At 39.3% G+C, this 14,205-nt stretch overlaps 1 protein-coding gene across 1 annotated transcript in view; it reads right to left on the reverse strand.

Annotated features, from left to right (window-relative positions):
• The window catches only part of EIF3I (eukaryotic translation initiation factor 3 subunit I), a 42,039-nt gene that overhangs the window by 11,799 nt on the left and 16,035 nt on the right, over window positions 1-14,205 (reverse strand). The window contains exons 5-8 of the mRNA XM_089673824.1: window positions 11,632-11,781; window positions 8,094-8,221; window positions 7,629-7,739; window positions 2,898-2,987 (exon numbers count right to left, since the gene is read on the reverse strand). Of these exons, the coding sequence (XP_089529950.1) occupies window positions 2,898-2,987; window positions 7,629-7,739; window positions 8,094-8,221; window positions 11,632-11,781 (479 nt within the window). The remainder of the gene's footprint in view (window positions 1-2,897; window positions 2,988-7,628; window positions 7,740-8,093; window positions 8,222-11,631; window positions 11,782-14,205) is intronic.

The raw sequence follows: 14,205 nt of genomic DNA on the forward strand, positions 1-14,205 counted from the left end.
GCGTGAAAAATAAAAAGCGCACAGGTGATCAAATTACACCGAAAGAAAGCTCCATTTGTGTGAAAAAAGGACGTAAATTTCGTTTGGGTGCAGCATTGCATGACTGCGCAATTATCAGTTGAATTAGTGCAGCGCCGAGTAGCAAAAAGAGGCCTGGTCATTAAGGGGGGCAAATCCTCAGTGCTCAAGTGGTTAAAATATGTTGGACGCACCATATGGGTCCTACATATTCGATTGGGTGAACATATTGCCAGCATTAAAAAGGGCTATAAAGAACAGAGTGTCTAAGCATTATGCTCTGAAGCACAATAATTAGTCCTGTGGGTACTACTTTCACTGCATTGGAGAAATAAGTACCTAACTGGAGAGGCAGTAATGCCAAGAGAAGTATTTCTAAAGCTGAAAGTAGCTGGATTTATCGATTCAAAACTTATACCCCTTTGGATTTAAACAGAGTGGGATATTAACTGCTTTATTAACACCAGTTAAATATTTTTTGTGTTGATACTATAAAGGTTCTTTCTGTGGGCGTTGTATTTTATAATTCATATATCTGTATATCTATTGCATAATATATTTGCTTAATGGTTTTGGCCAAGGAGGATTACTATGGGTTATTTTTAAATAATTTTTAATTAATTTTTTTTAGGGTTTTCCAATTAACGATGTTCGAATTCTGGGGAGGTCTTTCTGTTGAATAAAAAGGTAATCTAGGTGCAAGTACATCTGATGAACTGAAGAGTAATATGAGTAGTCTCTTGTGTTAGGGTGTAGAATGCGCCATGGGTCAACTAAATGAAGTAGATGTAGTTCAGCCTTCAGGCGCTGAAGACAGGAGAACAAGAGATGGGAGGATTCCTTAGAAATGTCGAGGTGTGGTTCCAGTGCGAAGTTGATATCTCCGCCAAAGACTAGGGAGCCCTCCATGAAGTCAAGCAGAACCGGAAGCCCTCTCAGAAATGGCAGATGATTGGCATTAGGGAAGTAGACATTGGCGAACGTCCCCACCAATTGACCAATCTTAGCCTTGACCAACAGATAGCGACCCGGCGGATCCTGACACACTGCAGAGAGGGACCAGGGCACAGATTTAGATAATAGAAGGCTCACCCCCTTCGATTTGGAAATGGGTGAAGGACTGTGGTATACAACGGGGAAATTACAATTGTATAGCCGTGGAATGTGGGCAACTTGAAAGTGGGTCTCTTGTATAAATGCCACCTGTGAGCACTCTTCAAATCCAAAAAGGAGTCTAGAGCGCTTTTCAGGAACACCAAGGCCCCGGACATTCAGGGACGATATACGTATCGTATCCATGGTCATCATGGGAGATTCTGAGTAGACCACAGTGAAACCCGAGACCAAAATCCAAGGAGGGACAGAGGGGGAGAAGAGAGAATTGGGGGGAGCAGAAAAGGGGGTAGAGAGAGGGAAAGGGGAGAGAAACCGCAAGGAGGTGGTCAAGTATGGGAAAGGGAGAGAGGAAGAGGGAATAAAGAAGGGGGGGGGAGGGAAGGCGGGGCAGAATAAGAAAGGCAAAGGGGGAGAAAGAAGAAAAGGAGAAAAAGTGGGGAGGACAAGGAGACAGGGGGACCGGAAAAAGGTGCAGGCCAATAAGGATGGGAATGGGGGGGGAGGGTGTATACGAAGAGTGAGCATCACAAAAGACCCTAACAGAGTGTACAATAGCACAACTGCCAGGGCAGGCCCTAGAGGGGGGTAGCAGTAAAACTAGGAAATGAGGGAATAGAGAGGTGTCTTTATTAGTTTGAATCTCTGCAAGGTTAATTTTACATTTCTAATTTTATTTATATTTTTTCTTTTTTATGTTTATTATACGCACCTTTTTATGCCACAAGATGGCGCTGTGGTATATGTATGTGCTGGGTGTAGAATTGGAGACGTAATTATTTTTAAAGGCTTCAGTTTGTTTTTATCACGAGGTGGCGCCATAGAGGACTTCTGCCTTATTTGTGAACGAATGAATATTAGGCCTCAGGTGTTTGGTTACTTCCCCCTGTGGTCTGTTAACCTATGGTAGCAATCCTCCCTGGCTGTTTCCTCTATTTATGAACGTGGGGTGGCGCGTGCCCCCGATGATGCCACATTACGAAATGCGTAGGGTAGAGCCACGCGCACACATGCTACAACACATGCGCAACTGGCTGGTGGCCATCTTGGATGCTGGAAAGAATTCCTTTGGCATTTGTATATGCAGATTTTACTTCTTATCATGCAAGTGCAATCTTATCCAATAAATTTCCCAGTACTGGTGGTTTTACACTATTTGGTGCATCTCTTTATTGCAAGTATTCTACTGCAAGTTCCAGCTTTATTGATACATATTGGAGGATCTGGAGCCATTAATATTTAAAGAAGCAGTTTAGACGATTCTCTGTTACTTTCTCGGTCTGTTTTTGGAGGACCGTCCTATATCCATGATGTTACCAACATTACATTAAAGAGCGCTGGCTGACCACTCTTAGTAGGGGGTCACAAGCCTTCTGGTAAGCCTTCCATGGGAGTGGATAATGTCACATTGGCTATTCTTTGAGGTTTCCCGATTCCATTACGTCATGTTGGACTGATCTGATCTTTATTATAGTTTTTTTTATACACTATGATGGTTTAATTTTCACTTATTATCATATTTTTTCTGTTTGGCAAGAGGTTGTTTTTTATAGTTTGAGCGCTGCACGGTTATACACATAATACTATATAAAATTTGCGTAAACATAAAGCTCTTGGTTTCACATCTATGTGAAAATGCAGATGTTGATTATAGAAATATAGCTGGCAAATGGGGATAACCCTCACTGGAAACAAATAGTACACCCTTGTACTTCCAAGAATAGGAATGAAGACACAAGAAAAAAAAAAAAAAAAAAATTCCTTACATGGTCATATATTGGAGACAAGGCTGTGGAGTTCACTGGTCTCTCAGTGCGAAAGCTCTTTTGGTGCTCCAATGTTGTGCTGTCAAAAAGCTGTAAAGAACACAGTTCAAAATGTAAGTATCATCATTAGAAATATTTGTGCGGCTATGCACACCGTTTATTCTTGTCTGTAAATAAAAGGAATTCAACAGTCAGTTGCACTAAAAATTGGTTCAGGTGCCAAATTCAATAACTAGCCACTCACTGAGTAATTTATAGGAACACTAAATACTAGGAAGAGCTTCCTTTTGCACTCAACACACACTCAAGTTGTGCAATTCTCCTGTCCCAACAGATTTCAAAGGTGTTCAATTATTTATATCCAGTGACTAGCCTACCATCTGTGCCTCAGCAAAAATCAAAAATTCATCAGAATAGGCCATTCTTTAACTGTCTAGTTTTAGTGAGCCTGTGCCCTATGAAGTCTCCGCTTTCTGTTCTTGGCTGACAGAAGTAGAACCCAACATGAACTTCTGCTGTTGAAGCCTATCAGCCTCAAGGTTCAGCATGCTGTGCATTCTGTGATGCTTTTCTGCTCAAATTTGTAAAGGTCATAGGTGTTACTATAGCCTATCAACTCAAATCATTCTGGCCATTCTTCTCTGACCTTACTCATCAACAAAGTGCTTCAATCTGTTGCTCACCGGATTTTTTTTTTTTTATCATACCATTTTGAATGGACTCAAGAGAATGTTCCCAAAAAAAGCCTAGAAGTTCAACCGTACAAAAAAAAATTAGTCCAGCCTATCTGGCATCAACAATCATGCCACAATCAAAATCACCATAATCAAAATGTTTCCCTTCATTCTGGTGTTTGATGTGAACGTTTACTGAAGCTGCTGACCTTTATCTGATGAATTTATGTATAATGCGGTTTGTGACATGATTGGTCGACTGGTGAATTGCTTGTGTAAGATGTTCCTAATAAATTGCTCAGTAAGTGTCAGACCACGTTCAATGTGGAATACCAAGAAAAATGACAAAAGGTAAAACTGAGATAATAGTGTTAACACAAATGTCATACTTTTTCTGTGGACCTATGGTTTACAGAATTAAATTCATCAAGAAGTTTAAATTTTCCCCCAAATGTTAATATAAAAAAAAAAAAAATGTTTACATGCATCAGTGCTTAACATCACATATCTGCTGCCGAAAAGGAGCATTACAAAATAGCCTTTATTAGCTCTGCGCTGTAACAGAAATGACCCTCCCCAGATTTCCTGCCTTTTAAGGAGCCAGAAGCTGGAGCTGTACCAGTGTTAAAGTGGCTCTGCTTTGTATATGCAGGGCAAACCAAAAGGGTCACATAAAGAAACACTGTCATCAAATTATACTTTTAGGATGCTCACACACAGAATGTTTGAAATTAGCAAAAATTATGCCCTTGCCATAACAAATAATTGTGCCTTTTTATCAGTAACAGACCATCTGACATTTTTAGGAATGTCAGACTTTCTGTACTAGCCCTGTCACCAAGGTGACTGTCTGCTGCTGTGTGTAGGTGAATGCCTGAATATTATAAGAAACAGCAGTGAGTTCCAAAGCTCTACACAGGCAGAGAACTCAGCATGCCCCTGCTGTCACTCACAGAGGGCTAGAAGCAGTAGCCAGACACCTTGCTGAACAAGGACAGGGGAGGAAAGGGAGTAGTACGGCTGTCCAGAAGTGTCAGAGGTTGAAGACAACTACAATGCTTTTATTGATAAGAGGTGTAATTAATTGCTAAACATTTTATTTATGTGTGCAGCATGAAAAGCGTTCCTTGATGACACGGTCTTTTTTGTAAGGGATTTTTTTTTTTGGATGAAAAGATATTTTGAAACTCTTCTTTTATCCAGCAGCACATGCTCTCTCTACTCCCCCACCACTCTATTCAACCACCAGGAGTCTGCATTGAGCTTACACAGGGCCATCTTTCCTTGCTCTTGACAGCTGAAAATAGTGGAGGGGGAGTGAAGTAAAGATTAGTATGTGCTGCTAGAAATGGTGAAGTGACCCTGTTGCTATGCCTTCCATGGGTTTAGCAAAGAGTCACCTTTATTATGCAGTTATTTTAATAGGCACTCATTACTCTCATTACTTTACACGGCGGAAAGATAAGTCAGTTTTAATTCTACAAAATTTACAATAAGAAATTGGTTACTGGAAAGTGTATTGAAAGTAAATATTTCACTGTCTACTTAGAAAAATACAGTTGCACCTTCGTGGCCCTGGCGTGTGTATGGAGTACTTTACAAAATTTTAGAACCCTGCACAATGTACAAAATCAGCAGGGATTCCAAACAATCTAGCTAGGCAGATCTGAGTTTTAGGCCTTGTTCACACCAGTGTGCAGAGATGTGAGTTATTCTGTATGCATTCTGCAAGGGCACAGCGAAAAAAAATGTTCGATGTGTGCCCTGTTTACGCCACAACACTAGTATCACTTGCAGATTTCTTTCTAAACAGGAACCTACAACGTGTATAAAACTCATTGAAAGACACACAAAAACTGATGTAAACTTGTGTCTGCAAGTGAAATCTGCTTATTTTTTCCATCAGTTTTTCTGCATGAACTAGGCCTTAAGGTTACAGAAAGATTATTTTCATTTAACATGTGCCCTGTTAAACCACTAAAGCCCTAACAATTCATTTATATATCCTGTGGTTATTCTGAAAATCCAGTACAGAGGGATACTCAGGCAGATTATGCGCAATTATGACACACTAACAAATAACGTGAGGTTTAATGGAACACAAGGATTAAAGAGGGTGAGGTAAGGTAAACACGATTGGGAAGGGGGGGCTAAAGTGATAAGAAGAAAGGGAGGAGGGGTGTGTGACAGACAAATGCTCCAAAATTGTTATATTTGTGTAAGGCCTATGGGATCTAGTGAACCAGAGGGAGTGGGGGCACATGGGTCTCAAGTGGACACATCAGGCTAGGACATGTCAGGTAAAATAGAAAGTTAATGGTTGGATAAAGCCTGAAAATGCCATAGGAAGCTTTGAATGGAACAGAAACTGAGTGTTGATCGTTGTCACTTGCCATCAGACTCTACATGTGCATTATCTCATTCATAATGGAGGCAAATGTAGGAATCTCTGTGGAATTCCAATGCCTGAAGACAGTTTCATAGTTGCTCAGGATGCAAATATGAAAGATGAAGATGTCTGCTTTAATGCACTTATCAGAGCCTGGACAATAATGTGATCTCAGGGGTTACAGTTAGCTGTGAATACTGTATAGTGCAGTAGGCTTGAGAAACTTCTTACCAGAAAAGCTGCACTTTACTACAACCCCACCATATATAAACGTATTACCCTTTATGTTGGTGGCTTCTCCAACAAGTGTCAGAGGAGAAAGGGAACATATGGTGAAAGGCCAAATACTTTAAAGATCTCCAGCAATATTAAAAATCAATCCACAAAGTGCAGCGCCATCAAAATAGTTGTGTAATAACAAACATGTAATCAAAGAAATACAGTGTAAAAAAAAAAAAGAAGTAAAATTAAATAAATACATGTTTGAGATGTAAATGACTATTTCCGCTCTCCGTCAGCAGGATTTTTCATGTTTTATTAATTTTATTTTGTTCTACATTTTACTTTTTTGCATATTCTATTCAAGTGGGAAGTATAAAAAGATTTTTTTTTGCGTCTACTTTTTGGTCTTCATTAATATGGCAACCTAATAACTTTTTTTGGTTTGCATATAAAATCTAGGGTACAATGGTTCCGGCACGGTTTCCAGGCTATTGGATGTCTTCCTACTCTTTGACCTAGAGAAAGATGGCGGAACCGCAACTTCAGTTTGTTCAGATTTTACGCTTGGAGATGGCGAATCTGAAAAGGTATATAAGTGAGCTAGAGGTCAAACCTTGATTAACCCTTGATAATGTCCTATAGGATGAAACGCGGCGGGGAGGAGTGTTCAGTGATGACATCACGCTGCAGCGCAATCCCAAGTCAGCAGGTTCTTATGTAAGCAACTTTACTGTTTTTATGCCAATTTAATAAATACTACACTATTGGAGATTAGTTTTGCCCCTGGGGAGCATTATCACAGCCTTGTTCCTGCTAAGAGGTGCCTGTTAAGGCAGTTATTGGGAGACATTGTATACACACTGGTGGTTGTGGAGATATTATATGAGCACATATGCTTTTGTAATGGCAGCCATCGGTTCCAGTGAGTTGTCAATTCACAGGGAGGCAGTGCTGGACCTCCGATTACACTATATGAAAAGTGATCACAACTGTCTAGGTGGTGAATTTATTACTTTAAGAGTTTCACTGGGACTTTAACCATTTCATGCGGACTTTATTTCATTTTACTTCATTTTTATACACTGTATTTCTTTGATCACGTTTGTTATTACACAACTATTTTGGTGGCACTGCACTTTAAGGATTTATTTTTGTGTAGGTTTGTTGTACTACCTCTAGGTGAGAGTGGCCAGTCAGCAGAAAACACAGCGTGGATTAATTCTTTGTTTTGATTCACAATATAAAAAAATGAGATCCAGCTGCTAAATGTTGTACAGCGCTGAGCAAACTCTTTGGCACTATATAAACACTGTATAATAATAATAATAGATAAATGAAAAAAAAAAAAAAAAAAAAGGCATATTAAAGAATAAAGGAACATGGGAAAAAGGCCTGAGCACTGAACGCAATTAAAATAACCAAAGAAAAGCATAAGCAGGAGCTTACCTTGGCGCTGCAATCCTTGGATGCTGTGACAAACATGGTCATATCCCTGGAAACCTGAATATCATTGATCTGCTTTGAGTGCTCTTTGACATTGGTGACAATCTCACCAGACTGCAAAAACAAATATTTTAAATATGTTTATTTTTTCTCTCCAATACATTCCTTCTGTATACAGAAACATCATATTGTAGTGAATTTTTTTTTTTTTTTTTTTTAACATTGTACTGACTTCAGAACTTGAAGTAAATGGCAGGAAAGGTTTTACAAGTTATCTAGCAATTCACTTATATACTGACACCACACAATATATAGGATGGTAATATGCATGCCAAGCAGAGCTTTATGGTCTATTTTACAAAATGTAACGGTGGAACAAGAACATGCATGAAAATTTAGCCCATAGAATGATTTACTAAATACTAAATATACAAATTTATGTTACCAGAGTGAATACATTTAGTTTACCTTTGCACTGTACAGGTTCAATTCCCCATTTTCATGGCCGGCAATGACGTTCTCACCCAACGGCCCCCACACAGCACTAGTAATCTTGGACTCACTGCAGCTGATCTTCATGTATGGTTCATTATCATCTGCCAAAGCAAAATAAATTACAAAATATGGAAAAACAAACAGTGACAGTGCTGTGAAAAATAACTTGCTCTGTAAGAATTTAATAAAGCGCAAATATTTTAGCAATATTAGTTACCTTTTGTTTTTAAAACATTCAAGTTCGACACCCATTAGTTAAATATTGCAGTCACTATACACATTCCAACAATTCAAATGAAGCAGAGAACAGTGGTGGAGAGGGTACTTGTGCTGACTCTGTGGGCCGCCAGCGGCAGCCACAGCTCAGCTTCAAACTCATGAATTGTCAGCTCCTGGGCCTCCGCTTACACTAGACTGTGCTTTACCAAATCACTCATCAATATTTCACTTTTGTTGCGATATCAAACGCTGCCCTTTTTCCCTTCCAGCAACAGTTAACTGTAAATATGATCTACAGCTTGCAGATAACAATGAATAAATAATACCAAACATAGTTAATCCATTTCCGTAAAAGATGCACACACTTTACCAGTCTGCTACTCAAGGTAAAATTGCATGCATGTAATAAACTAGTAATAACAAGATTCACAGTAATTTCTTCCTAAATAAAACATAATAAAATATAACAATTCTATTATACAACAATCATATAATTTAAATATGATATATGTATTCAAACCTGCTAACATATTAAAGCCCTTTCTTTACCCCTACCCTGCCAAAAATGAATAATATATTTTAGGGCAAGTACCAACACTGATATGCACCCCTCTTCTTTGCTACCTCCTAGTGTTATGCTTCCAAAACCACCTAAGGATCCCCTTGATCCCCATAATTATAAACCAATCTCATTGCTTACTCTCTCATAGGTAAGCCTTGGATAACACCTGCAAAGTGATTCATCAGAAGTGCATTCAGGGAATTGTACTGGGACTCTATATACATTCCCCATCATGGAAATAAATACATTACAAAAATGTGTTTCAAACCCCAACTTACTTTTCTGCATAAAAGCGTTTATTCCTCACCACTAAAATGTACTTCAATTATCATTCTATTCCTTTTCTTATATCCCCCAATCCTATTTGTACTGGCCTTGCAGCCATTAAAGCGGTAAAAAAACCCCAAAAGAAAACATTAGATTGCAGCTTACCAATTCTTGGATGTGATGGCTGCATTACCTTTTTTTATACTTGCTTTCTTTTTTCACCTGGTGATCCAGCCATTAAGTCTATTTTTCAACAAAACAAGCTTTCCTGCAGATGCTACAGTTTGTAGTGCTGAGACACACCATTCACCACTGACCGGGTGATTAAAGTGTTACTAAACCCAGGACCCTGCATCCACTATATCTGGTCTCTCACAGAACAAAGAACATGGAAGTGCAATTATTTTAGTAACTAGAGCAGTCTTGTGGCTTCTGTGTCCAGCCCAGCACTAGCTAAAGCTTGTAGGAGTTCTCTATGCTCTAGGATGGAAACCCAATGACCTGTCTGGACAGTGCTGATTGGCCCAAGAAAAAAAAAAAAAAAGCAATATACACCAAACTGAACCTGTGAATGCCTACGGTTCAGTGCTGAAGGTAAATGGTAGTCGCCTGAAAACACACACTGATATAGGACTACCAAACTTTTTAGCAAAAATAATTTCATCAAATTTACTTTTACTCTAAATATAGGCAACTTGTTTTTACCTGGCTTGGAATCACCTAGAGCAGTGGTGCTCAACCTTTTGAAAAGAGCGCAACTTAAGTTAATTTGGTGACCAGTCGCAGACCACAATGAAATGGAATGGTTCAGAATTTTACATTTTTTATTTGGAATAGCATAATGAACATTTTCCTCCTGCAGTGGGTTCCTGCTGCAGATCAGTTCCTGATATATGCCACCCCTCCTGCCAAGTGTAAAAGAGAATGTGATAGAGGCCGAACGGACCGCCTTGCACACCGCTGCGACCCCTGACACTACACAAGTGGTTGGAGATGGGTGGTAAACACATGGTAAAAACCGCCCCCCAAAGCACAAATAAAACCGAGCCCTTACTGTCCTGAGCCCTTAATAAAGGCAGATTAAATACTGATGCCCTGCTGTTTACCTGCACCGTACCTATGGCTTTATTGCGGGTTAGCTGCACTTTGCCATAGACTTCTATTATATCTTGCATGTGCAGCGCACATTTTGAAAGTGCACCAAAACTTCTGCATTCAAAAGCGTCAGTGCTCTTTCAGAAAACGTACCAAACTCGCAGGATATAATAGAACTGTGCTTCCCTGGTTTGAGGGTCACATCAGAGGACTCTGTGGGCCACCGGTTGAGCATCCCTGACCTTGAACGATTAATGGATAGAGCATATACAACTTCAAAATACATAATTATTAATAACTTTGAAATTGGTCTCTAATTACCACCCCGCTGTATACAAATTCCATACATAAAAATTTTCCAATATATGCAGAACACGAGTGTCAACTAATCACCATATATTCACAATTAAATCTCCCAAATAAACCAACTACCTTTTCCTATGTTTTCAAATGGAAGAGCGATCTCAATTGTAACAAGACAGCAGAAGACCGACAACAAATCTGGTCCACACTACCCATGTTATAATAATGTGTTGGTCACTAAAACACAATTTAAGGTTCTCACTTGATGGTACATGGACTGCCACACTTGCATCCTGCTCAGTCCAATTTATGCTTTAGAGGCTGTAATGTTGCTGGAGATGTGCTTCACACTTGGAAATGTCCCAGGTAGTTTTGGACCAAGGTGTTTAAACTTGGAGCCTTTTGCTTCTCCACCTCAAACGTTCCTAACTTACTAAAACACAATTTATGCTTACAACATATGCTTTTAGCAGCTAAATAAACTATTGCTAAAGCACAGAAAAATGGTCCCCATTGATCCAATGTCTATACCTCACAAAAGTTATGCTTTTCTTTAAGGAATACTGTAGGAAAAAGCACATTAGAAACTCTGGGTCCTTCTCTTTCCTCTAAATCTGTACACTTGTACTACCCCCAAGGGGTTCCCCTTTTTGATTTATGCATAATACCCCTCAATATCCTTGTTTGCGCCCCTCATCTTATTCTTCCTCGTTTTCTCTTTTCCTCCCTTCTCTCTTTTTTGAATACCGTTCTATTACAGTGAGCTTTGCAGAACGCACATTCTATCTGACTTAATGATCATTGGCATAATGATGTATGTGTTGTGGACTGACAATTTACACATTCTCTTTTCTTACGGTAACTTATTGATGACAAATGATCAAAAAAGGTAACTTTAGAATTGTGAAAACCTTTCAAATAAAAAATTTGAAGTGGGGAAAAAAAAAAGGGTAGAAGTTAACAGTCCTGAAGTAATGTCTAAGGTAATAACTGTATACATGAATTTTAGACACAAATGAAAGAATTTATATTTTACTCAGGCTCTCAGTGGTTCTAAATCCTCACCAATTTGGGATGGATCTCTTAGGTCAAAGAAGCTGACAAAGCATTGATAACCCATTTGCTTGTCTGTGGAAAACATAATGATGTTGCCTCCAAAGTCAAATCCACAGGTCCTGACAGCTGAATTAGTCTGTAGGAGGGCTAGCTGCTTCCCTAAAGTATAAAAAGAAAGCGGATTAAATCATTAACAGACAAAAACAAGGCAGTTTCAGGCAGAGATTTAGCAGTTAAAAAGACACACAAAAATTCACTATCTGTAAATATAATTGTGATGAGTAAGAAAGGTCAAAACACACACACACTTTGAACAGTAAGATTTTGATCAATATCTCAATGAACACAAGAACAATTTCCAAAATTCTGACAAAAGTGAGTTGTACAGAACATTTCTTTAGCCAATTACATGAAAGTAAGGTTAATATTATAAAACCTAGATTGCAAAATTTTCAGTTTTACTCAAATTAGTTGATACAAAAATGAATACACCCCACAAAAACAAAACAAAACAAAAAAAAAAAAAAAACTACATCTAGTATTTTGTATGACCTCCATGATTTGTAAGGATAGCACCAAGTCTCCTAGACATGCAAAGAGCAAGTTGGCGACATATTGCAACATCTATCTTTTTCCATTCTTCAAGAATGTTCTCTTTTAGAGCCTGGAATTCCCCATAGGTGTTCGATTGGGTTCAGAACAGATGATATGTAGGAAAAATGCATGACCAAGGGCAAGAAGTGATGGTAGCATCTTTCAATATAAAGCAATACATCTGTAAATTCATGATAAATTCATGATACCATGAACACTATGGCACCTTGCATTTTTTTTGTACTCCTCTGCTTGCCATACAGCTTTAGCCTGGTTTCACACTTGTGCAGTGCGGCATACTGCATACGATTCACACAGGAACCATACCTCATTCCCGTGTAAACCATAAGCAAATTCTGTACAGTGCGTTTTGAGCCATACATATTGTATGGCTCAAATTGCACCGCATTCACACCAAAAAGGAGCAGAAGTCTTGTTTGGTTCATACTAGAATCGGATCGCATAGGTATTCACACCCATGCGATCTGATTCTGCACATTGCACCATGTTTTGCGGACCAATTCTGGGGTGTTAACATACACACCCGCAGTGGTTTGCATGAAAGGGGTGCGATTGCGATGTGGAATTTGCACAGAAACTGCTGCGAATTACGCACCGCATCAGTGTGAACCCAGTCCCAGTAGTCTTTCAATATGGGCCCTGCAAATTCTAGGCGAGTTTTTTTGTGCATGGGTTTTAGAAGAGGCTTTCTTCGTGAATGATATCCATGCATGCCATTCCTCTGCAGTGTATGCCATATTGTGTCACAAGAAACAACCACCCCAATTTGGCTATTTCTTTAGCTAACTGCAGTGAACTTGCATGGTGATTTTCTTCAACCCCTCTCGTTAGAAGAAACTCCTGTCAAGGTGTTAACTTCTGTGGACAGCCTATTGTCTCTGTGAGATTGTTGCAGTTCCATCTTTTTTAAATTTTTGTATAACTTTAACTACAGTATGCTGACTGGGTAAAGCTTTGCTAACAGTCTTGTAGCCTTCACCTTTCTTGTGTAAAGAAATTTTTCTTTCTCAGGCCTTGCGACATCTCTTTCATGTGGTGCCATTGCTGACAGCATGAAATGGGAAGGGGTTTTCTTTGTAATGTAATGCCCTTTTATAATCAACGGTCTGTTGGATACCGGTTTAAGGAATTAGACTCACATGTAGTCAAGTTAAATAGGATTTTGTCTAAAATGTAGCTTTCCTCCTAAGATTTTCACTGGGTGTAGTAATTTTTGCATCATGGTCTTGAATGAATTTGTTAGGAATAATACTTTGTGTGTGTGCAAACAAGATTTATTAATTTGCAATCAATGGCCCGCATTTGTGGGAGTATTTTATAGTATAGTGTCCCATACAAATCTGTTGGGATGTACTAACTTATGCTGAGACACTCTCTCTCTCTCGCCAAAAGTAGTGGGCTAGCTCTCCAAATCAATCACCTCCATGGCCACAGGTGTATATAATCAAGCACCTATGCATGCAGGCTGCTTCTACAAACATTTGTGAAAGAATGGGTCGCTCTCAGGAGCTCAGTGAATTAAAGCGTGGTACTGTGATAGGTTGCCACCTGTGCAAGAAGTCCATCTGTGAAATTTCCTTGCTACTAAATATTCCACAATCAACTGTGAGCAATATTATAACAAAGTGGAACCGACTGGAAACAGCAACTCAGCCACAAAGTTGTAAGCCACGTAAAATAATAGAGCGGGGTCAGTGCATGCTGAATTTCACAGAAGTCGCCAACTGTCTGCAATAGCTAAACACCTCCAAACTTTGTGTGGCCTTCAGATTAGCACATCAACAAAGCGTAGAGCTTCATGGAATGGGTTTCTATGGCTGAGCAGCTGCATCCAAGCCTTACATCACCGAGTGCAATGCAAAGCGTCGGATGCAGTGGTGTAAAGAATGCCACCACTGGACTTTAGAGCAGTGGAGACGTGTTCTCTGTAGTGACGAATCATGCTTCTCTGTCTGGCAATCCGATGGA

The sequence above is a fragment of the Staurois parvus genome, unplaced genomic scaffold (genome assembly GCF_062004578.1).
Source record: "Staurois parvus isolate SC_StPar_1 unplaced genomic scaffold, SC_StPar_1.0 ptg000145l, whole genome shotgun sequence".
NCBI classification, from domain to species: Eukaryota; Metazoa; Chordata; class Amphibia; order Anura; family Ranidae; genus Staurois; species Staurois parvus.